The sequence below is a fragment of the Schistocerca americana genome, chromosome 9 (genome assembly GCF_021461395.2).
Source record: "Schistocerca americana isolate TAMUIC-IGC-003095 chromosome 9, iqSchAmer2.1, whole genome shotgun sequence".
Classification (NCBI taxonomy): domain Eukaryota; kingdom Metazoa; phylum Arthropoda; class Insecta; order Orthoptera; family Acrididae; genus Schistocerca; species Schistocerca americana.
The window spans coordinates 166516205-166544142 of NC_060127.1; the positions used below are offsets into that span (position 1 = coordinate 166516205).

Sequence of the window (27938 nt, forward strand, 5' to 3'; positions counted from 1 at the left end):
ATGGCAAACACTAAAGCCCAGAAATCATCCATTAGCAGTATTGGATTTGTTGCCATTCTGTGAAAACACAAAATGTTGAACTCAGTGACAACATAGTCTTTCTACAACCCTACTTTCCTTGGCCGTGATATTGGATCACTTCATGTACCAGACTGTTCTTTGGAATCCTGATATGGGGATGTCCATTAATTATATGAGATCAAAATCAGAGAGGGGGACCTGTAATAAAATGGCAGTAAATATCATTTGAAGGGGGGAGTAGCAAAGAAAATCTAATGTTGGTTTTTTAATTCAAGGAATGTACATTATCAAAATGAATAACATTTTATTTTTTAAAATTATTCATTAGCGTAGACAATATTAAAATTCCCACCAATATGAACTGAATGCATGCCTGGGATTCCTCGATTTGAAATGAGCGCTGCACAGGTTTTGGATTCCATTCGATGAGTTCTTGCCGTGCAGTTCAGTATCACTGTCAGTCAGTGCGTTAGTCAGGATATTGTGCAAAGCATATAAAGCGAATGTTATTGTGTTCAAAAATTTGTATCAAAAATTTTACAATGCGTATTTTAAGTGATGTACTGATAAATTAAAACAAACACACCAGCAAGAAGTTAATAGTTTGTAGAAGGAAACGAAGCTGAAGTTCAGTGACAAGAATACTCTTAGTGATCACATAAATGAAAAGATTGAAAAACTATATAATCTAAAGTTCAAAGGAAGGTACAAACAACGTTGTATTTCATCTGCAAAGTAAGTAAAGTTTCAGTGATATTTAATGTACATTGTACATCAATAACAGATCAGTTTTTTTAGGGTTCCATCAAAACACTTAATACTATTTTCATGGAGCATTTTTGTCCATGTGCCTATTTGTCTGTCTGTCTGTCCAAATACAAACCAGGGTTAGAATGTTTAAAATGAAGTGGTTTTAATCGTGTGTTAAAAACATTGTTTAATAAACTTTCTCAATCTGTGTTCCACATTTTTCTGTGAAATTGTAGCTGAAAATGACAACTACATTTAAGGTGCACTATAACAAGTTTAATTTAAGTACCTTTCTCGAAAGCTGCCAAATAGCAGAAAATATTCAGAGAATATCCATAATAAGAAGAAATAACATTTATAAAATTAATTTAAGCAACAACTTGGTGTTTTTAGTGGTATGAAACAAAAATGTGAACATATAAAATAAATTTAATTATTTAAAGATAGTAAGGTGAACCTCACGTAAAGCAGAGGGGCGCCACCCCCACCCCCACCCAAAATAAATAAATAAATAAAATAAAATGTTGCCAGACACCCCCAGTAATTAACGGATGTCCTGTAACTTTCTGATGACACTTTAATTTTTAATTTGTACTTCTGTATACCATTTCTTTTATGTGACTTTGTTTTCTTACTTTTTCTCACCTCTCATTCTGTTGCTCAAAGATATGCTCCTTCGGGTGTTGTTTGTTCTGATGGAGAGTCCAACATTCACTTGCATGGAGAAGAGCTGGTTTTGATAAGACATGAGACATTGGGAAAACTTTGGTAATTTTTGTTATATGGGCATTAGGCCATGGTTTGGGGGGGGGGGGGGGGGGGGGGGGAGTCGAAGATATAGGAGATGAAATGCTAGGCACAGAAACGTGCATAATCCCCATGTAACAAGACTCACTAAGGTGTAAGTACATGCCATGAAAGCCTATGGCTATGAAATCTGATATGTTTTTAATTTATTTTCCTGTTTTTTAGTATTCCATTAGAAATAAATGTCTTGTAATACATTGCCAGAATTTGACTGGGTAATGCACATTGTATTTTTAAATTAATGCCTTCATTACCCATTCATGCCTGTCTTGAGTGATTTGGCATTGTGAAGCCATGATACTAAGAATACTGCATTAAATTATAGTGGCAGCACACCTGTGTACTTGTAGCGAGATGCTCGCAGTAATAGACATGTATTTTGTCTTTGATATCCAGATTTGTTCAGTGTTTGTTTACGGCACACTTTTAGGAAGCAGAGATTGCGAGAAAAGCTAGCAGCAGCGGTGCCGAGGCATCCAGTTCGGAGACACTGCTGGCGCAGTTGTCGGATCGAGGGCGCGACTCGACGTTGGTGTCCCTGTGCTTCGCGTTGAGTCTGCTCGGGAGACGAACACTCGGGGCTGCCTCGCATAACACTGTCTCCAGGTATTTGATGCATTCAGGTATTTCTGTGTGTTTGTTGACATGTGTAATGGATAGTCGTAATGTTTTAATTATCACTAAAAAAAAGAAAAGAAAAAGAAAATCAAACCGCGGGCACAAAAGTTTTTCTCTACAGATTCACTCTTCTGTGCGACAAATTTTTCCCGATAGTAGATGACACTGGGGAGGCTTTTGTTATGTAAATCAGCATTTTGGCTGATCGGGAAACATCCTGCCTGGAAAATCACCTAGTTGTACTGGCGATTACTGCCATGCAGTGGTTTCTTTATCTGAGTCATTGTGTGCCATGTCAGGAGAATACAAGGCTGGAGCAAAATTGGCAACCCAAAGAGGCAGCATGTCTGACAGTGTGCTTTGTGTAATGAGTTGAGGCATTGCCATGGTGCAAAAATCCCCCAGTTTCCTGTGACCCTGTATACTGTCAGACTCCCTTAATCTTGCCAGGAGATTGTGGTAGCATGTTCCTGTTGTGGTGTACTTGTTACAGACATGGTCTGTTAACATCAGATTGAACATAATCTGTTAATGCCAGATTATGACTGTCACAAAAAAATAGTCTACATCACATAGCTCGATGACGGCTGGATCTTCGCCTTTTTTTTGGTGGAGATAAATCCACTCATTTCCACTGCTTGCTTGGCTCATTTCCTGAGGTTGTAGGGACACGCCCAGATGTTGCCTGTAGCGATTAGATCGTTAAAGGAGCTATCTGAATTGTCCTGACATTTCTGCAACATTAGTTTTGGTGCTTTGGTTCTTCTTTTGAGTGGGCGAAAGTAGCAGGCAGTGACCTTTGTTGTGTAAAGAATATTGTGCAAGGTCTTGAAAACTGATTTTTGTATTTTCCACTATCACCTCGATTGTGATTTGCCAGTCTCAGAGCACCTGGAACTCCACTTCTCTTGAAAATTTCAGTTTCTTCACAAGGAGTTGCACTGCCATTCCATCTTTCATTGTTCAAACTTATTTAATCACACTTGAAGCATATGTGCCTTCAAACCACTGCCTCTTATAAAGGTGCATTGTTGTCCTACACATTTACCGTATCGGGCCGAATTGTTATGGCCTTGCTCCCCATCAAATGCAGAAAATGAATTGGCGCACGATAGTCCACTTTATCAGTGGCCTGTGCCATTTGATTTTCACTCCTGGAGCAGTGTGTTGCGGTACTTAGGGCTTGGGAATCTGATGTGTACCAGGACTGCAGACATTTGCATGGAAACAAACAAAAAATTAATCACATGAGTTTAGTTTTTTGAGATCATAATTAAAACTTTGGCTACGTACGACTACTGTAGAACATTGTTGTATTAGTTGAACATTCTCTGTTGCATGTAATCACATGTAAACAGACACCATTACATACTGCTCACATTGAATGCCACTGTTCTGTTGAGTAATGTCTGTAATCTGACCTTTCAACAAACGGGAAAAAGTTGTTTTGTGAACTTGTATATTGTGGTAATTTGTGTCGTTTTTTCCCCACTTTGACATGGCAAGCAGTTTTATTTTTATTCTTGCTCATACTACCCACGTTAATGTAGTCAATTTCTTTTCATTTTCATTTATTTACTTTTGTGGTCTTTTATTTCCAGCAATTCCTCTTCCTTTAATCCCCATTTCCAAAGCCATTCCATTATGTAATTTGTGTTTCAGTTTAGCTGCAAACAATACAATCACACTTATCTAATGTAGGGAAAGAAACTACATGAACAGATTTCTTGTGTTTTTGAATTTGCAAACTGGTTAAGTATGCTGTTGTTTCAAAAATGTACATCCTGAAACTGTTTTATTTGAGGTACTTTACTTTTTTGTTCAGATACTGTAACTGGATGTATTTAATTTGGCAAAATGACTTGCAGTTCTGAGATATCAAGTGAGAGAGAATTTAGTGCATGTGTGGGTGGGTGTTATAGAGTTAACACTGGACATTTTTCGTAGCATGTGGTTTTTATGCAGTACCCACAATCATTTCAATTATAGGTGTCTGGCTAAAATTGTGTTCTATACTATGAAAAAGATTCCTGTAAAATGACAAGTTTTTGTGATTTGCAGTGTGGAGTTCTTCTTGTACGGCCTGCACGCACTTTTCAAAGGAGACTTCCGGATAACATCTGTGAGGGATGAGTGGATATTCTCAGACATGGAGCTCCTGAGGAAGGTAGTGGCACCTGGAGTGCGGATGTCCCTGAAGCTTCACCAGGTAAACACGTATCTCTAGTACAGTTGCTGTGAGAATCCCTTTGCTTTTGTGGCAACATCTACATTTAAGTTTGTAGGTAAATTCTGGTAGAATGTAAATACTTTTGAATTAAAGGAGACTACCTGCCAAGTAGCAGAAGTATTGAATCAGTGACAGGCGCACACAAAAAGAAAGAAAACTTGCTAGCTTTTGGAGTAATCCTTTTTTGAGATACAAATGCACACAGAAAAAGTGCACACACTTAGCCGAATGGCCACCTTCTTGGATGCTGACTTCCACCTCTGATGGCTCCATCCACACCTCTGTCTACATTAAACCCACTAACCGACAACTGTCCAGAATGCTGATAGTCCACGAAGGCCTTCACAGACAGGCTCTACCCCCAGAACCTAGTTTGCAAACATCTTTCCTCAGCCATATCCTCACACACCCCCAGTCCTCCTACCACCCCAAGAATCATCCACAAAGGATCACCCTCCTTGTCACACAATATCATCATCTTCTGGAACAGCTGAACCGTGTCCTTCATCAGGGCTTCAATTCTCTCTCATTGTGTTCTAAAATAAGGGACGTTCTTCCCGAGATCCATCCCACCCGCTCCGAAAGCAGTGTTCTGGCACCCATCCGATGTACAGAACATCCTAGTCCATCCCTATATCACCCTCACTCCTAACCTCTCTCCGTGGATCCATATCCATTTGGAAGACTGAGGTGCAAGACCTGCCCAGTACACTCACCCAGCACTTAGTGCTCCAGTCCTGTTGCAGGCTTATCCTGCTCTATCGGAGGCTGGCCCATTTGTGAAAGCAACTGTGTCATATACAAACACTACACAGCTCTTTATGTCAGTATGATTAGCAATTAGCTGTCAACCAAGATGAATGGCCACTATCAAACTGTTGGCAAGAACAAAGTTGACCACCTGGCGTCACAATATGCAGCTGATCGTAACATGCCAGGGTGTATATGCCCTGGGACAACCAGGAAATCTGGGAAAAACCTGGGAATTTTTTCATCCGGGAGAAAACTGGGAAAAACTGTGGAATTTTTTAGAATTTTGGGAATTTTGCTTTGTTTTAGTTTTTACTCAAATTTTCATAATTTTGGTTGATAAGGACTGACACTCTAACAAAGAATCTTACTGTTCCTGCTACTGGACAATAATACTGCAGCAATTAAACATATACAAGAGGAAAAAAGATAAATAAAATCGAAGTTGAAAAGGAAATGCGCCATTTACAACAACAAAACACACTCCATACCCGAGCATCTGCCAACAACAAACTGTGTCAAAGGCTTTAGGAGGAAGTCCATGTAATACTTCGTAACAACAAACTGCTTCCGATGAGCATGACGCCACTACTATTTACATTAGGTTTGTTTGAGCAGTTACCAGTGAACTCGTGCACATGTGCAGTCGAGTCACATATGAGCAGTACCTTTTCCCACATCTGGCTACTTGATGTGTGGCTGTTGTATGTATTAACAGTTGTAACAAGCAGCCAGATGCTACCCAGAAAAGTTTCTAGTGTGCGTGCCCAAGCTGCCAGATTTGTGCGTGTGCAGAGCAGTCTGGGTTGTCATGGGGATGGCGTAGTCTGCATGATCTATGTGTACATTTAGTGATTTTGCTGTCTCCTCTTTGTTTATGGCTCTCACGTCAAATGAAAACAAAATTGATTTCTGTGGCTGGCAGCTGTCAAGTGAATTAAACCAAATAAGGCTAAAATATGTTATCAGTTTCAGTTTTGTGATTTTATTATATTGTCATGTTTTTGGCAGTCGATTATTAACTGTCTTGCAGAACAGTGAAGTCATTTTTGTTGGTTTGCTAAAGAAATTTGGATTTTACTAATCTTTTCCATTGAGGCAATCAATTTATTCTACACTATTGGCTGGTATCAGCTGTTTGTGAATTACAAGTGCACGTTTTCATCTTCTGGCATGTATGGCATTATTCCGTAATAAAGAACCAAACATGAGGTAATACAGTACTGTTCGTTTAAGAAAATTTACATCCGGAAAAACCACTCTGAGAGGATTAATACCAGGTTGGTGCCTACTTCATTATGAATATGGACATACAAATGTGCACTTTAAGCCAAATTATGCATTCTAATATGGTTTATGGATTCCAATGCTCTTGGAGTATCCTCTGATGTCGTGTTTCCTTTATGATGTAATGTAAGACCTCTTGAGGCTTTATGCGTGCAAACATATGGGCTTCCTACATCATCGTTGGTGCACACGTGTGGAGTGTATGTTTTCTGGTGCTCTCTAGCAACTGCTGAAATGTACCTAGATCTAACAGGTCATGGTGAAATATTGTGAATGATAGTTTAAATAGCATTACTTTCAAAGTAAATATCCTTTTACGCAAGATGAATTATGTTATGTGTGAGAATCTGTGATGACTTTCTTAAATCTCAGAGCGTTTGGTGCTCATTTCAAACTTCAGTTTTCGAGGAACAACCACATAGAAGAATTTTGGACCCAGAAGACCAGACATTATATCATTATTTAAAATATTATTGGCACATTTGTGTGATGTATCTTAAAGTGTAACACACCCAAAAAAGACCATTATTATATATGACAGATTATTAATCTTCGAGACCGGTATTATATTTGAAACCTAGCTTTTCTTGTTGATACACTATGTTTATTAATTTAAACCATCAGCTTTTCATATTTGTGTATTCGTGCTACTTAACAGTGATGTTAATGTAGATTGCCTACATCATGTGTCCTATGCTCTGAATATCTGCTGTCATCAGCTAGCAAGATCACGTAATATGAGCCATCATTCTTTTACAAAATTGCAACTCAATCTTGATTTCAGTGCTATGGAAACTAATGTGCAGTGTTTGGTGGAATTAGATTCTAAAGTGCTGGAAAGCTCTGAGCCGGTGTGTGAAACCGTAACCGTTCAAATGATTGATAAGTTTTACTCTCCTGAGAGAAAGTAAACTGTCATTTAACATGAAGAAACTGTATTTTCCCCAGTGGTAAAGTCTATTATTAATTATTCTTCTTCACTTAATATTGATTCTTAAAACTTTGTAAGTGGGCTTTCACGAGATTGTCAGCATCTATCTTCAAGCATCTGCAAGTTCAGATTTTGTAGCATGTCAGTGATGGTCTCACAAGAGTTGAGCAACTTTGTGATTATTCATGCTACCCCATTTCTATATACATTCAATCTGCTCTGTTGGTCCTGTTTGGAATGCATCCCTTGACTAGGTACTTCTCAGCTCCAGTTAAGGTAGTTAGCATTGCTGTCTGACCGTGGAAGTTTGCTGTTAAGAGAATTAATTTTATTGACAATGAGAAGGAGAAAGCAGTGACAGCACAGACAGATAAGAAGATGGAATATGCAAGCAAATTGTTAAAGCTGAGCAGATTGATGCTTTTTAAATTATGTGAGGATGAAACGGTGCTGAGATGAGTGAAAGTGGAAGTATTTACCGCAAAGAAAAGAAAAGGCAACAAAGTGCACAAAGTAAATATTCAATTGACGATATGGATAAATGTGTTATTAGGCAGAAATATCTCTGATGTTAATTCCGTCACAAGAATAAGGAGGGGTATCACAGAATGTACTGAATGGTGATGTGGTTCAAGGGACTGTATAGCCATTTGTCCTGATAGGCATCCATCCGAGTGATTCAGTCAGTTGCATTTAGCCATCAACTATTAAAAACATCGCAGTCTGTGAAACAGATATGTAAGGTCAGAAGTTAGTATACTTTGTGGGTGGTTGGTTCAATCCTAGATGAAAGCAATTTTTTTCCTTTTTTTCTTTATTTTTGCACTACTTTTTTATTTTGAAAACAGCGGATAACTGCCAATGTTATGTTGCTTATAAATTAAATTACAAATTAAAAAGTGATTTCATGTGTAATACACAGGAAGGCTCATTCAAATTTATTTATTATGTTACAATTATAATTTTTAGAGTCATAGGAACATTGATAACAAATTGTTCTTGCACCATTAACATTACGTGAAAGATACCGTGGTACAGAGGCATGAAACTTTCAAAACAAATTATGGGGAAAATTACATCGCTAACATTCTGCAATATTGACTTTTGTGTATTAATTTTGGGCCTATAAACCAGCTTCTGACCTAAATTCAGCAGTTTTCTCCCTTACTTTTAGTCAGATAAACCAACGTATTTTGATGCTGACAAAAATGATGAAATAAAATTATTGTGCGACAGGCATCGAACAAGAATGTACAGCATAGTGTGGTGTAACCTTCTGTGTCATAATACCTTCATGCAGTTATTGATGACTCTGTTGGACTACTCTGACTTTGTTCTAATTGTTGTAATATTCAAAATTGCTACACAAAATTACTGAGAATAATTTGTGATACTGCTATTGAGTTAACAATTCATATATTCTTTTTGTTATCATGCACATGAACTGTTATACATGTCAACCAGTGTATTTTATATATAGTCTGTATATGTATTTCTTACCACGTATCTGAAGATGGTGATTGTGAAATGACAGGAATATTGAAAAATTATTCATGATCAGGGCCTTCCTACATATCAATGAGCACTTGATCTGTGTACTGTGTGGTGTGAACACTTCACGTATGATATGACAATCAATCAAGATGGTTAAAATGTAAAAAGTATTTTGTTTATAATCATTTATGTGTAGAGATTAATTTTTTGACTGGGCAAATTAGGTCAGTGTAAGATCTGGTATCTGACCACTATAATTTTGCTGTTTTCATGAAACAGTTGTTTCCGGGGTTGAAATTAAACTTGCCCGTGTTTGCAGGACCACTTCATGGCCCCAGATGAGTACGAAGAGCCTGCTGCTTTGTACGAGGCCATCTCCCAGCATGAGGAGAAGCTTGTAATCTCTCACGAGGGTGACCCTGTCTGGCGGAATGCCGTCCTGTCGGGAACTCCTTCACTGCTAGCTCTCAGGTATCCATCTGAGATGCTATTCACAAACAGCCCTCAAGAATTTTGCTGCAGTGTCATGAGAAAAATTAGTCTGTTGTAATTGTTTGTTCCCATCTCTAACTTACTACAGCTAAAAAGCGTTTTTCACCAGACACATTTAGTTTTTATTTACAAACCGTCTTCAGTAGTCACTCTGTAAATATTGGACTGTATACATAATAAGTTTCTACATTTTCCTGTTTATAGATTTCAAAAAGTTTTTCTTCATAAATTCAGTGTATAATTTACTAATGGTGTTTACTCGTCTTTCTTACATCTTGTGAAGTTGACAGCTTTTTCCCTTGTTGTTTGAAGTGGTTAAAGTCAAATGCTGTCAACTTGAGAACAAGTAAAATAGATGAGTAAACATCGTAAGTAAATTATACCCCAGATTTATAAAGAAGAGAAATGGTTTTTAATCTGAAAGTAGCAAAATGTAGAAACATTGTGTATCAAATACTACATTTACAGAATGACTACTGAAGATTGTTTGTAGTTAAAACCAAAATGCATCTGGTGAAATACACTCTTTAATTTATGCTTAAGATGAGTAAAAACAATAATAATTGATGTGTAACAGCTATTGCAACGGACTGTTATGCAAACAAAGAAAATAATTCTGATTTTGAGTGTAATGTTAAATGTACATAACACTTCAATAGTTGTGATGTGTAAGGTTTTACAAGTAGTCTTAACAGAAGGCATATTTCAGGGTGTCCAGCCAGATTGGTGATTCTGTTGTTCTGCACAGAATTCCTGCAAAATCCTTTAAAATATGATTTAAAGGAGAAGTTGGTGTTAGAAAAATGGCCTTCATGCAGAAAAATCAAACAGTGTACAACTTTGCTTTCAGTGACATTTGCTTGACATTGATCTTTCTACAATTGGGTTGTTCTCCATATATTCACAGTCAGAAGTTTACAGGATTAAAAACTAATTTTGCTATAATACTATTTTTAGTTGTGAAACAATTCTGTTATTCTTATTAATTACACATGACTTCAGTGCCATCTGTGTAGGTATGCTATCTTACTTGCCGGGTATTCGTAGGAGCTGCAGATGTGTGACGCTTTATGCAAGTGGCCCGCTCAACTTACGGCATATGAAATTAACTATCTCAGAATGAAAATGCTCCTGAGAAAAATCACAAAATTACAGAGAGACAGAATGTGTGCCTATCACTTATCTTCACGAGATGTGTGTTGCTACTGGAACTTTCCCTTAATGACCCAGGTTGATTGGAGTGAAAAAATGTTGAACCAGTTTATTTTAACAAATATAAACATTTAAATACTTTCTGAAAATTAAGCAATTCCTTAGCAATACAAAAAATACTATGAATGGGACAATTGTGTGGCCTTTTAACATCTGCCTCTCCATTGTTCAATTAGAATTGACAGCACTTAACCTTTTCGAGCACTTCTTTAATTAAAAAATATTGAATGTGAACAATTGTTGAGACAGTTAACATCTCCTGGCACAGAACTCGGGCAGAGTAGACCAGATATGAAACCATTTTAAAACTGAGCAATTCCTTAACACATTCAGGGTGTGTGCACCCTGGGACAACTGGGTAATCCGGGAAAAACTGGGGAATTTTTTCATCCAGGAGAAAACCAGGAAAAACCTGGGAATTTTTCAGAATTCGGGGAATTTTTCATTATTCTACTTCTCAGTTAAATTTTTGTAATTTTCATTGCTGTTAACTCACACTCTAACAAAGAATTTGATTTTAGCCCACTACTGCAGAATAATACCGCAACAATAAAACATAAATTAGAGAAAAACGCCACAATAAAACTTAAATTGGAAAGAAAATGTGCAATTTACAAAAACAAAACGCAGTGCGCACACAAGCGTCTGCAGACAGAAAAATGTATCAAAGCCTTTTGGATGAAAACTACGCAATGTTTATTACCAGCAAACTGCTGTCAATGAGTGTGGCATCATAACTGTTTAAATTAGTTTCAGTTGATCAGTTGCCAGTGGGCTCACGCACATGTGCAGAGCTGAAGTCATGTATGAGTGCGCCTTCTTGCTCTTCTTCTACTTGAAGTGTGACTGTTAATTACAGAAGACAGAAATATGTTGTCAGTTTCAATTTTCTGATTTTGTTTTATTTCCACATTATTGGCAATTAAGCAGAACAATGGAGTTATTTTTGTTGGCTTGCTAAAATAGTTTTTTAAGTAGTTTATTAATCTCTTCTGCAGGGGCAGCCAATTTATTTGAAACAGTGTTTCATTCCACACTGTTGGCTTGTTTCAATTGTTCACTGAAGCTAAAGTGTACATTCTTATCTTCTGGCATTTGTGACATAATGCCATAGTAAAGAAACAAATGTGAGAATACAATACTGGTATTCCAAGAAAATTGGCGTCCCAAAAACCACACAGAAAAGCATATTACCAGGTAGGGGCCAACTTCAGAGTGAATCTAGACACATGAATGTGCACTTTAAGCCAAATTATGCATTTTAGTATGGTTTATGAAATTCTTTGAGTATTCTGATGCCCTGTTTCTTTTATGACGTACTGTAAGATCTGTTAATGCTATAATTTGTTCAAATATACATAAATGTTCACTTGAGACTGACAAAGCTCGCCAATATTTGGTCAGTAGTATGGAATAAAATGTTTTGTTTAAAATACGTTGACAGCTTTTGTAGAATTTTACTAAGCTGCCTGCTGTGAAAGACTATATTTTTCGATCACAAAACATGTTTTGACACTTATCAGCTGCCTCATGTGGGCTTGACATTATTTCTTAGTTGGTGTTGTTTATGTCTTAAATTTAAGTACGCCATTCTTTGATAAATTATAGACTGTCTGTGCACCGTGACACCTTGATTTATCATTGTAACTCCTCACAAGGTTTTATATTTACTCCTGGCTTAGAATGTAAACTGCCAGTTATACATTTTCTTGACTTCACAGATAACCATGGTAATTTTTTATACCATATGAAAAGTCATGAAAAAGTTAATGTCCTTAATTCTGCCATATAAAAACAACAGTTTTTTATTTTTGAAAGAAATTTGTATTCCTTTCTACTAGCTTTTTGCAGTGCTCTGTGGAGAGTAAACCTGATTGGAAATGCTAGATAACAGTATTGGAGAGTGTGAAGGAAAAAAAATCTGTGTTAAAATTGCCGTATACCAAAATATTATGGTACTTTGAGCTTAGCGTAGAGTCTAGTTTTGAAACAAATATAATGCCAAAGACTACTTTTTTTTTATTTTGCATTCCTTATCTGAATAAGATATGGCAAAACACTTTCCCTAAGTACAATAACTGTGTAAATCCCTTCTGAACAACATGCTGCAGTGCTGCACATGATCACATGATGTCCCACTAGGCATGAAATTCCAAACTTAAATGTGACAAAAGGCATATGAGCAGCGCAAACACCAAGCATGGGTTTCCTTAGGTGCACATGTGCAGTAACTACCTGTTTTTTGGTGCTATCTGTAAACTGTTCAAATGAACCTATTTCTGATAGGTTGTGGGAACATATTGTGAAAGGTTTTTTGAGAAGTTTTACTTTCAAAAATAAATCTCCTATTAAGCAAGTGAATTGAATCGGTTATTATGAGAAGGTCGCAAGTCCATAAAACACGATTTGGAGATATTCAAAGAAAACTGTTTTATGCTTCAATGGTAAAAGATAAGAAGTACTTGGACTTTTATACTCTGGTGTACCTGGAAACCATTAAATCTACATCTTAAAATCATCAATTTTTTCACATTTTTCAGATTTTTTTTTTATCTTGGACTCATGACATTTTTGAACCAAATTAAAATAAATAATAGCACAACTATAGAATTTTGAGAATTTATTAATAAACACAAATTACAAATGGTACTTTAACATAATCATCATTACAGATAAGCATTGTTGCAACATTTTCTGTAGGTTTCATACATTTTCATCTTCTTCAGCTGTTGTAGGCCAAGTGAATAAATCAGTACAACAGTTTTTGTGCTCCTCTGGAATGTATTGTTTCAGATTCCTTATGTATCATTTATCTTAACTTTGTTATAGGACATTTCACTCTGTGTACTAAGGTTGTTGGTAGTCTGATATTTGCTAGGGGTTTTAAAAGTTTGAAAGAGTTTTGAGTCAGTCCATCAGTGAGTGATCTGGCTACTAATACCCCTGGGTTGTGGCTGTCATAATCAGACATATTGTACTGTGAAACACTGACGCTGACTTCCATTGAACTGTCTTTTCCCAGTGTTTCTAAACTCTGGGATGAGGTCCTGGGTTCAATTCCTGGCGGGGTCAGGGATTTTCACCTGCCTTGAGATGACTGGGTGTTTGTGTTGTCCTCATCATTTCATCATCATTCTTGAAATTGGACTGAGTAAAGGTTGGGAATTTGTACGGGCACTGATAACTGCGCCGTTGAGTGTCCCACAGTCCAATCATCATCATCATCATCATCTAAACTCTGGGAATTGCATTTAAAAAGATCTCGCCACCAGTCCTTATAGTTCTTAACAATGTTGTTATCCTCAAGGTAGTTGACAACGAATGAGTTCTTTTTATGGGCAGAATTAAGAACAAGTTCAATATATTCTTTCACAGTGTGAACTCTATCAGTTTGTCGTAACTTTCTTCTTATACCCCCAAACACTCTATCACAAGGTAGGAAAGAGTGCCCCCGCCCCCGGATAGGAAAGCATTGAAAATTTTTTTCAAACATACCAGTTGCAGGTATGTTTTGTCCTTTGTAGTTAATGTACACTTCCCCTCGTAATCTAGTCTACTTTATTATGAAGTGTTTGTATTTATCATAAAGCCGTATGCCTTTAGTCTTTTTATGGCTGTTACCTTCATCATTTGAGTCCATGCTCTCTTTTCTGATTAAATTGCCACTACTAATGAAAGATTAGACAACAACCACGCTAGATTTGTCTTACAGTGTGGTGCCAACAATAGATCGTGAAATTGGTACCAATCGGGGTAGGGGGTACCCTTTCAGCCATCTTCGTTTCTGCTTGTCCTCACAGCTCACAGCTGGGAGTCCCCCTCCCTTTAAGCGTCTGACTGACTTGCCCTTCCTCTCTAACCTTCCCCAACCGGCCCTCTTTTCGTCATCCCCGAAGAAGTTTTGAAAGTTAGTATTAGTGTTCGCACTTCCAGTTGTGACTTGGCAGTACTGGAATTTCGCCTCCTAAAGGAAAGAAAACCTATTTTATCACATAATTTAACATCTTAGGTATTTTTTCCGTAGTTGTCATTCAGATTTAAGCATTCATTGTAGCACTATGCAAGCTCAAACTAAGTTGCTGCTGAATGAAACCAGTCGCTAACATCCTCTTTCACTTTGTTGTCATTTTCGTAGTGCTTTCCATCCAAAAAAATCTTTCAGTTTCAGAAAAATGCAGTGATCCCTCACGGTCAATTAAACTTCCGAGTTAAACAGTAGAAGAAAGTCCTTTGTCAGTTGCTGCAGTACAATCTGTGCCGTGTATTTCAGTGTGGCATAGTTAGTGAAGGGTTTGACAGTAAGTCACAGCATGTGTGGTCTCCCAGTAGGCATAAAATTGATAACTAGGACACCCTTTTGATCCCAAAACCCTTTGGCCATTACCTTTTTAGTGCTCAGAATTTGTTTGAATTTTTTTGGTTTTGTGAGGCATTGAGTATGACGCCATCCTGTTGACTGGCACTTTGTTTCTGGACTTTTATACAAAACCCAGGTCTCATCATGAGCAACAGTATGTTTCAAAAATTCCACACCATCCTTGTACGGATAGGGAGTGAGAACAGTCAGTGCAGCTCCCAGTCATTATTTTTAAGCTTATCTGTCAGTAGTCAGGGAAGCCACCTGGCACACATTTTTCAAGAGGCCAAACAGCCAATAATAATTTGACAAGGATCTAAATGTGAAATTTCAAGAAAACACCAACTCCATACATCTGTTGTGAAATGTACATTCTGTTGAATCGCTTCCTCATTCCTTGATAGGAGTTTTATGAAAAATAAAGGAAAGGCAACCACTCACCTGTAGTTAACCAACGTGTGGTGCATGGAAACGTACAACAAAAAACAGTATTCATACTAGCTTTCAAGCTCTTGCTCTCTCTCTGGCAAAAGTATATGCGCTATGTGATCAAAAGTATCCAGACACCCCTAAAAACAAACGTTTTTCATATTAGGTGCATTGTGCTGCCACCAGCTGCCAGGTACTCCATATCAGTGACCCCAGTAGTCATTAGACATTGTGAGAGAGCAGAATGGGGCACTCCAAGGAACTCTCGGACCTTGAAAGTGGTCAGGTGATTGGGTGTCACTTGTCATACTTCTGTACATTAAATTTCCACACTCCTGAACATCCCTAGGTCCACTGTTTCCGATGTGATAGTGAAGTGGAAACATGAAGGGACACATACAGCCCAAAAGCATACATGCTGACATCGTATGTTGACCGTCAGAGGCCGCTGACAGTTGCACAGGGTCGTAATGTGTAATAGGTAGACATCTATCCAGATCATCACACAGGAATTCCGAACTGCATCAGGATCCACTGCAAGTACTATGACAGTTAGGCGGGAGGTAAGAAAACTTGGATTTCATGGTCGAGTGGCTGCTCATAAACCACACATCGTGCTGGTAAATGCCAAATGACGCCTCGCTTGGTGTAAGGAGCGTAAACATTGGACGATTGAACAGTGGAAAAATGTTGTGTGGAGTGATGAGTCTCGGTACACAATGTGGCGATCCGATGGCAGGGTGTGGGTATGGCGAATGCCCGGTGAACATCATTTGCCAGTGTGTGTAGTGCCAGCAGTGAAATTCGGAGGCAGTGGTGTTATAGTGTGGTTGTGTTTTTCATGGAGAGGGTTTGCATTCCTTGTTATTTTGCGTGTCACAATCATAGCACAGGCCTACATTGATGTTTTAAGCACCTTCTTGCTTCGCACTGTTGAAGAGCAATTCGGGGATGGCGATTGCGTCTTTCAACATGATCGGGCACCTGTTCATAATGCATGGCCTGTGGCAGAGTGGTTACACAACAATAACATCCCTGTAATGGACTGGCCTGCACAGAGTCCTGACCTGAATCTTATAGAGAACCTATGAGATGTTTTGGAATTTCGACTTCTTGCCAGGCCTCACTGACCGACATTGATACCTCTCCTCAGTGCAGCACTCCATGAAGAATGGGCTGCCATTCCCCAAGAAACCTTCCAGCACATGACTGAACGTGTGTCTGTGAGAGTGGAAGCTGTCATCAAGGCTAAGGGTGGGCCAACACCATACTGAATTCCTGCATTACTAATGAAGTGCACCACGAACTTGCAAGTAATTTTCAGCGAGGTGTCCGGATACTTTTGATCACATAGTGTACATTCACACACACAACCACCCAAATCTCATGGCTGCAGCAAGACTTACTGTTCATTATCGATAGCAGTAGCCTGGATAGATGGGATTGGGTAGGGGGTAGATGGTGTGCTAGGTGGGGTGAGGGGCAGGGGTTGTGTGTTAGTGTGAGGCAGGCGAGTTTTTTAGATAGATGATTAAGTGGCTGAATAGCAAAATGATAGGCATTACCATATGCCCAGGCAACTGCTATTGATGATAAGTCAGTCTCACTGCTGGTGTGCATGTTTGGGTGTCTTGGTGGTTGTGTGTATGAGAGTGTGTGTTCTTTTACTAGATATAGGTCAAGAACTCAAACGCCAGTATAAATACTTTTTTTTTTTTTTGGTTACATGTTTCTATGTGCCACATATCAGTTAACTGTAGTTGAGTGTTTGTCTTCCATTTATATTACGTATTATTCCATCCAGAAATTTCCGTTGTTGTTATAAGCTGCTGATTCAGTTCCCTTCCGTCTCATCACTGTTAGCCTTTACTTACTTACAATTCATTTGTCCGCTCTTTATTCTTTAATATGGCTACAGTTTCTTCTTCTGTACAGAATTTGCATTCAAACCACACACTGGACGTTCTGCTTTGCATGATTTGAATGCCCCCTGCATGTCAGAGATATGCTGATATGTCACTGCCATTTCAACCCCACTCCCCTACCGGAGAAGACTGTGAAAACTGTGACTTTGATACTGATATCAGTTAGCTGTTCGGTATATTTACATGTCACGGTTTCTCACCCCCACCCAACTATACGCAGGCCGCAGTAACGTGTCACTTGACAGCTCATGTGTAGTTGGCTGTACATCGATTGCAAGGTTGCAATAGCTACCACCGCATATGCCCATGGCTGATTGCTCCGAATTATGTTTTGTAAATGTAGGCTACAATCGTGTATATAAGCCATTGAATTGTAGGTACAACAAAGAATGTTTTTCGAAAATGGAGAGGACAACTGCAGAGAAAAGTGTTGATAGTATAATTCAAGATCATTACAGTGTCTATGAGAAATCATTCTAAATTTTTACAGCAGTAGCTGCATGTAAAACATCTTATAATAATCTGAATTTAAGTGTATTATAGAGCACACTATCCACGATCCTAGAATGAAATAAAGAGAAAGGTGCATAGCCAACTTGGTTGCAGAGAGAAATAATTAATCTGGGTACATTTACCCTAGCCAGTTTACGATGTCAGTGGCACAATTCTGTCCAGTTCTCCTTCACCACCTTCGGAATCGGCACCAAAACTGCCTTCAGCGAGAGGGATCATTACCTGTTCATTCTCATTTATAATTCCACCTACAGTCTGCGCTTCTCTAATAAGCTGACCGCCATGGTCTACTTTCTTCCTCCATGATGTGGTGTCTACAATAGCAATATCTTGACGTAGCAGCCTTTCCACTTTTGTTATTGTAAAACAAACGTTATTGTTTCGAGTGTAAGCCTCCAAAACACTCCAGACCGATTCAGTTGGATTAAAACAGCAGTGATGAGGTGGTAGCCTAATTACCATACGACCCTGTTCCCTTGCAATTTAATCTACAACATATGTAGGTGTCAGAGGCTTATTTTGTTTTACAACTCAATATAACAGCAGCTTTGTCATGCTCACGTCCGCAGCAATGTTTGTTGCTGCAACCACTCCACATAGTTTCTTTGCAATCGCTGTAGTTAGAGTCACGAACGATGGCAGTCAAGTTTAAGCTTATTCTGTGCACCTACGTCACACATTCTCTGACAGCCAGTTGGCTTTCAGTAGTGTTCTGAGCACTCTGCTCTGTATTCCACAGCTAATGTGAGTATTAAACATGATCATAGCGAATTTTTATTCTATTTCTTGCTGATGGTACATTCTGCATAACAAGGGACGGACATAATTTGCAGGATTACACTTTCTTTAAGCAGAGAGCACGCATATGCGTGTACCGCAACTGTTACTTGGAATTATCAACAATGCAATCCTCATCTGTGCCTCAACATGCACAATCTGCCATTGTTCATGTATCGCACTATAGTTGTTGGATCTTTGTCCGATATCGTAGAATGGTAAGGTGCATTATCCATTACAAACACTGTCAAAATACTAAACCGTAGCAACACATCTTTAAACCACTGCAGAAATTGTGGGTGGTCCATATCCTCGCGGTAGTGAAAGGTTTTTCTCAATTGAGAAATTAAAATTGCTTTATGCATGAAACAGTTTGAAGAAATTGCATGGGCTGCTGTTAATTTTGCTCCTCTTCCTATTAGCTGTTGATGACTGCTGTTCAGAGTATCATCTGTCCTCCATTTATCAACTGCTTCTCTAGCATAACCCAGGATTCAACTAACCATGTACTTGAATGTATATCCTTTTCTACAATTTTATGTAAGAAAGTGCTATGAGCTGCAATAACTTGAACTTTTTAAGTGACAGTTGGAAATTAGCAACTTTGCTCTTGTGGGGATATTCTTTCCTGCTATAATGTCTGTAAATGTGCCAATGAATTCCATAGCTTTGGAACAAATCAAGATCTGTAAGTGGACGAGGCTGCTGCCCTTCCCTGCCACACCCCCGTCCCAAGCCAACCCCCCGTCCCAAGCCACCCCCCCCTTCCCAAGCCGCCCCTGCCCCCCCCTTTCCAGGAATGCTTAAAACTATACTTTTTTTCTTGACAGGGGCTTTGTTCCATACAGTTTACTTCAATACCTTGCAAATCTTGAAGTAGCATTCCTTTTTCTCATGACAGTTCTCTGACTGAGTCATAGAGTTTTCGAGGTACTTTAAAACTGTATCAGCAGGGATCAATTCATATCCACGAACACAAACAAATTCCTTTTCTTGTTCATAAAACACATACATCTTTCGTAGCAATTCCAAAGCTTAATTATTTAATGGCACTCGATGATGGAACAGATTGTCACTTATTGATTGGTGTTATTTTGATGACATTCTTTAATGAACAGAAACTGTAGTTGCACATTAACACACAGTGTTTATGTAGAAGCTGGCAGTGTGGTAGTGTCGAGGCTGGAACTGATTTTTGTTGCTGCTCTGGAATTGGTTCAAAAGAGAGAGTGCCTCGCGTTCCTCATTTATTTCCAGTCATGTTGCTTGTGGAGTGACCTTGAAGTGACATGTTTTAGCAGCCATTGTATATAGGATAGTAGGCTAATATTACCAGCCTAGTAATTTTTATATAAATAATAAGTCATGTATATACAAAATTTGGTTGAAATTGATCTGGGCATTCTTGAACTAATGCTTCTATGTCACCCATCATCCACCTACACTCATACCCCTGTTGGAGGTAGATCTTTCTTAGCCCTTTACTGCTTCTTTGCGAATAGTAAGTGATGTGTGTACCAAGTTTGAAATCACTCTTCAGGCTTAGAAGAAGATGTGGCATGTATGTATGTATGTCTGTACATACATACAACAGTTTTTGTAAACATACATGTAGGTAGCATATATCAGTGGCTAGTGTGTAGCTGGATTTTCTCTCATGAAGTGTTCCTCTTTATGTTGCCTTTCTCTTTCAGGCACGTGTTGGATGATGGCACAGATGAGTACAAAGTGATAATGCTAAACAAAAGGTACCTGAGCTTCCGTGTGATAAAGGTGAACCGCGAGTGCGTGCGCGGCCTCTGGGCGGGCCAGCAGCAGGAGCTGGTCTACCTCCGCAACCGCAACCCCGAGCGTGGCTCCATACAGAATGCCAAGCAGGTGTGCACTCACCCTCCTTAGCCTCAATTCTCTTCCATTCACCCGAGAAAACTGTTAACTTACGAGGCGACAGAGTGGCTGACCAGTCTTTTACTTTCTGAAGGCGAAATTAAAAATACTGCCATTATACGTATTTGAGTGTAGAAGAAACTAGCTGTTGGAACTGTTTGTTCATTCCTGAGGGGGAGAAATGGGCTACGTTGGGAAAGCTTGGAAAAAAGGGGCAGGTGACTCGGATGCCAGTTTGAGCAGATGGGAGAGGAAAGTGAAGGGGGAAAGGGTTCAGAGAGAGTAGGAGGTCAAAGATAGCAAGTCACCGCAGGAGACTTCAGGCCCAGACTGTCTAACACCACTTCCAGCCTCGACAGTGGTGTCAGATTGTCAAAGAAGATATTCTGTGATTTCTTCAGGTATGCCATGTCCAGCTAAAGTGACTTATCGATGAGTAAATCCCATTGAGAGCTATAGTACTGCAAGTTTGTCGAATGCTGTGTTTCACCAGATGTTCTAGATATTTCCAAATATTTTCTGTGAATTAAAACTGGGTTATTTAATGAGCCAGTTGAGATGCATTAAGGTGCCTGAATGTTCGTCAAACTGTAAATATGTGTGTGCAGCCCTGTGAACTCTGTTGTTTCATCTGGAAAACAGAAGTCTACATTGTACTCACTGTGAAGATGAAGATGATGGGGGTGGTGATGATGGAAAGTAATAATATAATGTCAGTACAGTAAGCTGGTGCGTTATTAGAGTTTGCTATCTGTATTCCACCATCATGTGTCAGTGATAGTGACAATAATGTTAAATTACCAAATTGCAATTCCTTGTTGATACTTACCTTAGTGGCAGAATATGTTGATCCAATTAATAAAATCGACACTTCATATTCTAATTTCCCTTTATCTGTGAAATTTGCTAGTCAAAAAGATACAATCTGCTCATCAGATTAATCTCCACAAAAACAAAGGCAAACAGTAACAGTCTTAGAAAACAGTTCCCAGACTGTGTCCCGATCACCTGGACACTGGTACATAGTTTTAGAATATTCCGTACAATAAGTTTCCTAATTGTAAAATCAGCACAATTAACTTCATAAGATTGTAGATTCTGCACAACTTTGTTCACATAACAAATTGTTCAGCTTTTCTATTTATAATGAGCACTGTTACAACTTAGTATAAAATTCACTTTACTGGTTTTAGGCTTTGACACTTACCCACATCTACATATTACTTTCTTAATATGTTTTATCTTTGTACAAAGTAAACAACTAATTATGTATTCCAGGGTGTTATTGTGGCCCCTGTGTAATAAGAAAAATTATTTTTTTCGTATTTTAATTTGAATAAATTAACTTCTTATTTACATCCACATACATAAACTTTTTGACAATCAGTACTGTATAATACAATAATACATTTTGATTTCGGGGAAAACAGTGTTTTCATTCGTACGTGTGTGGGTACTGAACATGCCAATAGCATGACTTCAGTTCCATCACAACCACCAACTGTCCACCCAAAAAGTTGTTATTATGGCAGCAGTAGCATGTTACTTCTTGTCGTACATTTACTGCACATTCTCTTTATTTCCATCAAGCATTATGATGGTAGAATGATTTCTGCATTAATGACTATTCAGCGTACACTCTTCAGTTTTATCATGTTATCTTATTCTGATAGCTAAAATTTGTGTGGCAGTTCATTATCTTAATGTACTGAAACACTACCCTTCTTTTATAGGCACTAAGAAATATCATCAATTCATCGTGTGACCAACCGATCGGCTACCCCATTTACGTTTCACCACTGACAACTTCGTATGCCGATACGAATGAACAGTTGTGCAGCGTTATTGGTGGACCACTCAGCCTGGGAGGCATGAAACATGCTGTCATTAGACTGTGGAGGAGGTATTTCTTTTAGTGTTTCTCAAATATTAATTTAATGATTAAGGCGATAAGTATAGTGTGAGGCATTGCACCTCTTGACATTCCCTGTACAGTCCTGCACGAGGTCAGTTTGTCATGCAAGCTTTTATCATCAGTTTCAAAATACGAAACTGACTATTTCTTGTATCTTTCTTCCACTCGCCTATATATGTAAAAGCTATGTAGTGATGGAATATCAACAATGTAGGAAAAGACAGATTGCTACTTACTGTGAAGAAGACATGTTAAGTTGCATACAGATACAATTAAAAGACACTTGCATAAAGCTTTTGGCCACAGCCTTCATCAGCAAAAGAGAAACACCTACCATTAATACACACAATCAAGCACACCTCATGCACACACTCCAGCATCTCAGGCCTGTGGTGCTGGAGGAGGTGGCCGTGTGCACGAGGTGTGCTTGCTTGTGTGTATGTATGGTGTGTGTTTCTCTTTTGCTGATGAAGGCTGTGGTTGAAAGCTTTATGTATGTGTCTTTTAATTATGCCTATCTGTAACTTGTCTTCTTTACGGTAAGTAGAAACCTGTCTTTCTTTAGATTGTTCATATTCTTACCCAGAGTTTCCATTTTTTTATGTGGTAGTGACTTGTATATTCCATAAAAGTCTTGTGAAACATCTGTTACGTGCAACACGGAAGATGTAGTGGTAAAACACAGCTCGCTGTTGTGCCAAACCACAACATAGTTTGCCAGAATTTGGCACTTAATTGTTTTCTGAGTTTTTAGTAATTTCTGAGAACCGTTGTGCATAAATAGGCAGATGACCTTTTTTGCACGATTATAAGACTGCAGAATAATCACTGGAAGCAATCATGTCCAGTAAATTTCTAGAAGTATGTGTCAGACCAATACGTAAAACAAGGGAAAGGAAACCACTCACCTATAGTGGTTTGATGCGTGGACCACAGAAACATGTAACAGAAAATAGCATTTGCTCTAGGTTTTGAGCACTAGCTCTTTTTCCAACAAAAGTACACAAACAACCATACACTAACCTAGACGAACACCCCCTATGGCCACAACAAGACTTCTTGCAAACCATTCGTGGCTGGAACAAGAAAGGGAGAGAAGTGACAGTAGTATACAACATACCCTCCACCAAACACCATATGGTGACTTGCAGAATATAGATGCAGAGCTCAGGTCCACAGCCTGTATAAAATGAGCAAGTGACAACGTGTGTCTTTATTATCTGAGCACTGCCTCTCTAACATAAGTACTGAAAAGCATTGTTTACTGCTGAACTGATTTCTGAATATGAGCTGGCAACTGATTCACTTGTATACAGATGCTAGACTGTAAATTCATTTTTCTGATTTATCTGTATGTACTGATAACTTGATGTAACCTAGAGCCTAAAACCAGCATATTATGTTAGACATACAGATTTTGTGAAATAATTAGTGTCTAAAAAGAAAAAATTATGTCACTCAATAATTTTCTCAATTTCTGTTAGGTGACAAGTGAGAGAGATCACTCATTGAGAATATGGATCACTTCATTTCTGGCTTCTCAAAACTCAGCTGTTGTCCTATGCTTTATAATTTTATTGTAGCAAGATGTTAGACTGGATTAAAAATCTCTGTTAGATAAGCTAGCAAAGTACTAAACATAGGCAGTGTTGTATGTGTGTGCATTATTATTATTATTATTATTAATGCATTATATTTAATATGATATCTCCTCCATCCCTGGGTGACAAAAAAGTAATATGAGACGAGCATGGGATAATAAAATTCTTGTAAATGTTTATAGCAAAGTTAGAACCACGTATGTGACCTCCAAATTTTGGCAACTTTATCATTGTGAGCTACTTAGCAGCAGTTGCTTTTCTAATACACATCGCCAGCCTATATTGAGGGGGTTGTGGGAGCATAGTTTTTTCCCTTGATCATCTGTCAGTGCTCAGTATTTCACAACAAATTTGATTATCCTCTTATTCATTTACCGAAATTGCTTTACATTACATCAAAAAGTGCTCCCAAGTCCAGATGAGATTGCCACCATCAGTCTCATTTGTTATTAAGCTTGAGACATTTCCATAATTGTTTTGAAAGTATTAATACATTACTTTATTGAATATGGGTCTACAGCTTCTATAAATATTTTAAATGTCGTCATATTGCTTTCAGCTGCTTGAATTTTATTTTACAGTTGCAATTTTAGCATTAAGGCATTTTCAAGCATCAAAAAACATTGTACAATGTAATAAGAACTACAAAATTGGTTGTACCTACGGTTAATCCCATGTAAATTGTTCTCATTACATTGTACTATGTTTTTTAGATCCTTGAAAATAGCTTAATGCCAAAATTGCTATCATAAAAAAAACTGTAATGGCAGAAAGCAAGATGATGACATTTAAAATTATTGATACATTGCTGACAGATGTCAAGGAAATCTGAGTCTATTTTTAATAGTGTTGCTGCTTTTACATTTGTCTTCATATTTTCCACTGAAAACTCCCATTGGTGTATGGTTTTGGTATGTCAACCTTTGTAGTGTATGTTCATAATATGGCTCTTTTCTTGTGCACTAGTCATACATACAGAAACAAAAGTGGCATAATGCATTGGATGAACGCAGAAGCGTAGTAATGTCCACATGTAACCTCAACGAACTTGCAATCAAACATTACTACCAGATTTTGATGCTGTGCTCAAAACACTGATACCGCATATCTGTATATAGAATGTGGCTATGTGTAATCCATTCTCTGCATAAATTAAGGTTGCAAATAATGCTTCTTTACAAGGATACTGTTTACTCATATCAAAGTTTCAGTTGTGAATTACCCCCTGTGGGCCCAGGGGTTAGAATAGGCCTGAGCTATTCCTGCCTATCGTAACAGGCAACTAAAAGGAGTCTTGCACGTTTCGGCCTTTATGTGATGGTCCCCTGTAGGGTTTGACCTCCATTCTTCTAAATTATCCTGAAGAGCGAGCCAATTGGGGAAGGGCGCTTTACATGGTGCATCGTGCCCATAGTGCACTGAGACCTTCAGCATCATTTTTCATCATGGCTTTGCAGTTCTGCTCATTCTCCATCTCTTGGACGAGGACACATTCCTGAGTGAGTTTTCCTCCATCCACTAGGCAGTGTCGTTTTCTGTGCTGAGGGTGAGGATGGACTTCTTTGCACCTCATATCCAGCACGGTAGCCAGTCTGTTGTGGTGGGGCCGTCATGTATCCTGTTGGTTGTAGCCCCCTGACTACACAGGAATCGCTCTGCTGATGCCTGTGCCATTAACTCCCCACATATGCCAATGCCAAGGAGTAGATGCCCATCACCCTGGGGCATCAGGACTCCCGGCCGTGGCCTCCTGCCAGGTGGCCTTTGCTGCGGCTGGGTGGTGCCCATGGGGACGGGCCCTGGTCAGAGTGGGTGGCATCATGTGCTGGTGATCAAACACCAGCAGTCTCTAAGTGTTCCAAGTCTCAGTACAATGCAAGGAAGTACGATCCTAAATCATTCCCCTTCATTGCCACACCATGGGAGGAATGCCAGGCTAAGGATGGCAGCGATCCTTATTTGCCTCGGTACCTCATATGTACGAGAGTTGAGGGGACTCCTTTGTGTCGATGAAGCCTAAGTTTTTTTGTAGAGCATTTAGACGAAAAGTTTGGGGAGCTGGAGGGCTTGTCTACAATGTGGTCAGGGTCAGTCTTGATAAAAACAGCATCCTCTGCCCAGTCACAGGCATTACTCGTTTATGACAAGCTGGGGGATGTTTCTGTTACCATCACACCCCATAAGAGCTTAAATATGGTCCAGAGTATTAGATTCTATAGGGACCTTCTTTTGCAGTCTGATGACAAGCTGCGTGCCAAAATGGGGTCCCACAGGGCTCTGTATTGAGTGTATCTCTATTTTTAGTGGCCATTAATGGCTTACCGGCAGCTGTAGGACCATCCGTCTCACCTTCTCTGTATGTAGACGACTTCTGCATTTCGTACTGCTGCTCCAGTACTGGTGTTGCTGAGCGTCACCTACAGGGAGCCATCAACAAGGTGCTGTCATGGGCTCTAGCCCACAGCTTCCAGTATTCAGCCGCAAAGTCATGTGTTATGCACTTCTGCTGGCGTCATACCGTTCTTCTGGAACCAGAACTTTACCTTAATTATGATCCACTCACTGTAGTGGAGACGTATCGATTCTTAGGACAGGTTTCCGGCACCTAATTGACTTGACTTCCTCACCTTTGTCAGCTTAAGCGGAAGTGCTGGCAGCAGCTCAATGCCCTCCGCTGCCTGAGCAACACTGACTGGGGTGCAGATTGCTCTATGCTGCTGCAGCTCTACAGAGTCCTTGTTCAGTCCTGCCTTGACTATGGGTGTCTGGTTTATGGTTCAGTGGCACCCTCAGCGTTGTGTTTCCTCGACACAATGCACCACTGTACCGTTTGCCTAGTGACGGGAGCCTTTAGGATGAGTCCGTTAACCAGCGTCCTGGCGGCCCGTGGCTACCTCTTGCGCCATTTTATCTGACAACACCTCATCAGCTGATTCGGTTTTACGTTTTATTCGTGATGGTGGGTTTTATCATTTGATATAAGTTTTAGCATATGTCCTTTGTCCCTCTGTGTCCTTCACCCTAGTGCTTTTAGGGTGGAGGTTTTAATGTGTTGCAGAGCGGCTGGCTTCTCCTTTTTATAGTCACGGTCAGCCAGCAATGGTAATCTGCTTTCTCATTTTAATCTCTTCTACCTGTTTCTTGTGTGTCTCTGTGGTTTTCTTGTCCAATTTTGTCCATTTTAGTGTTTGTTGCACTTCTGTCGTTCTTGTGGTTTTTCCCTTTCTTCCAGCTGTTTCTTGTATGTCTTAATTGTTTTACTCCCACTTTTGTGGTCTTATTTTAATCGGAACGAGGGACCGATGACCTAGCAGTTTTTTCCCCTCCCCTCTTTTAAACCAACTAGTCAGTTGTGAATTACATCCCTGAAGGAAGTAATTTCTGTGATTGTTCGGAGACAGCAAAATACATTATGCAGGTTCTTAGTGACATTGAAGTTTATCTCCATTTTGTTGCATTTCTTATGTAATTATATTGTTTCAAGACAGCATTTTCTTGATTGCAATAATAACTGAGTGCCATTATGTGTGTGTGTTTGGGAATTTTTTGTAATTTTAAAAGTTTCGACATTTTATTGATAACTCACTCCCCACAAAGATGTGCATCTTCCAGTTTCACCTAAAGCAGTGTACGCTAAATGTATACATTTGTCACACTGTCGTGGTCACCTGGGGGATGTGGAAAGTTCGGCAGAAGAAGATATTGTTTGCCCCCACCTGCACACCTATACTTGTTCTGACCTTTTTGTTGTTATTTTGTCATTGCAGAGTACGTCGGAGATGTGGGGAGGGTTGCTCGAGTGGCGGGTCAGTTCCTCAGGATGATGGTGGTTTTGGCCACGAAGGAGTCTATGCCATGACAGCCTGCAACATACATTCGGGTAAGCAGCAGTCTTTCTCTGTTTTGTTGTCCTCGCACCAGGAGAGAGAGTAACATTTATAA

The 27938-nt window shown here is 39.1% G+C and overlaps 1 protein-coding gene across 1 annotated transcript in view; it reads left to right on the forward strand.

Annotated features, from left to right (window-relative positions):
• The window catches only part of LOC124551265 (pecanex-like protein 1), a 292683-nt gene that overhangs the window by 237977 nt on the left and 26768 nt on the right, over positions 1-27938 (forward strand). Inside the window, exons 27-32 of the mRNA XM_047126263.1 lie at positions 2009-2184; positions 4258-4405; positions 9208-9359; positions 20288-20471; positions 22214-22383; positions 27764-27876. Coding sequence (XP_046982219.1) covers positions 2009-2184; positions 4258-4405; positions 9208-9359; positions 20288-20471; positions 22214-22383; positions 27764-27876 — 943 coding nt within the window. The remainder of the gene's footprint in view (positions 1-2008; positions 2185-4257; positions 4406-9207; positions 9360-20287; positions 20472-22213; positions 22384-27763; positions 27877-27938) is intronic.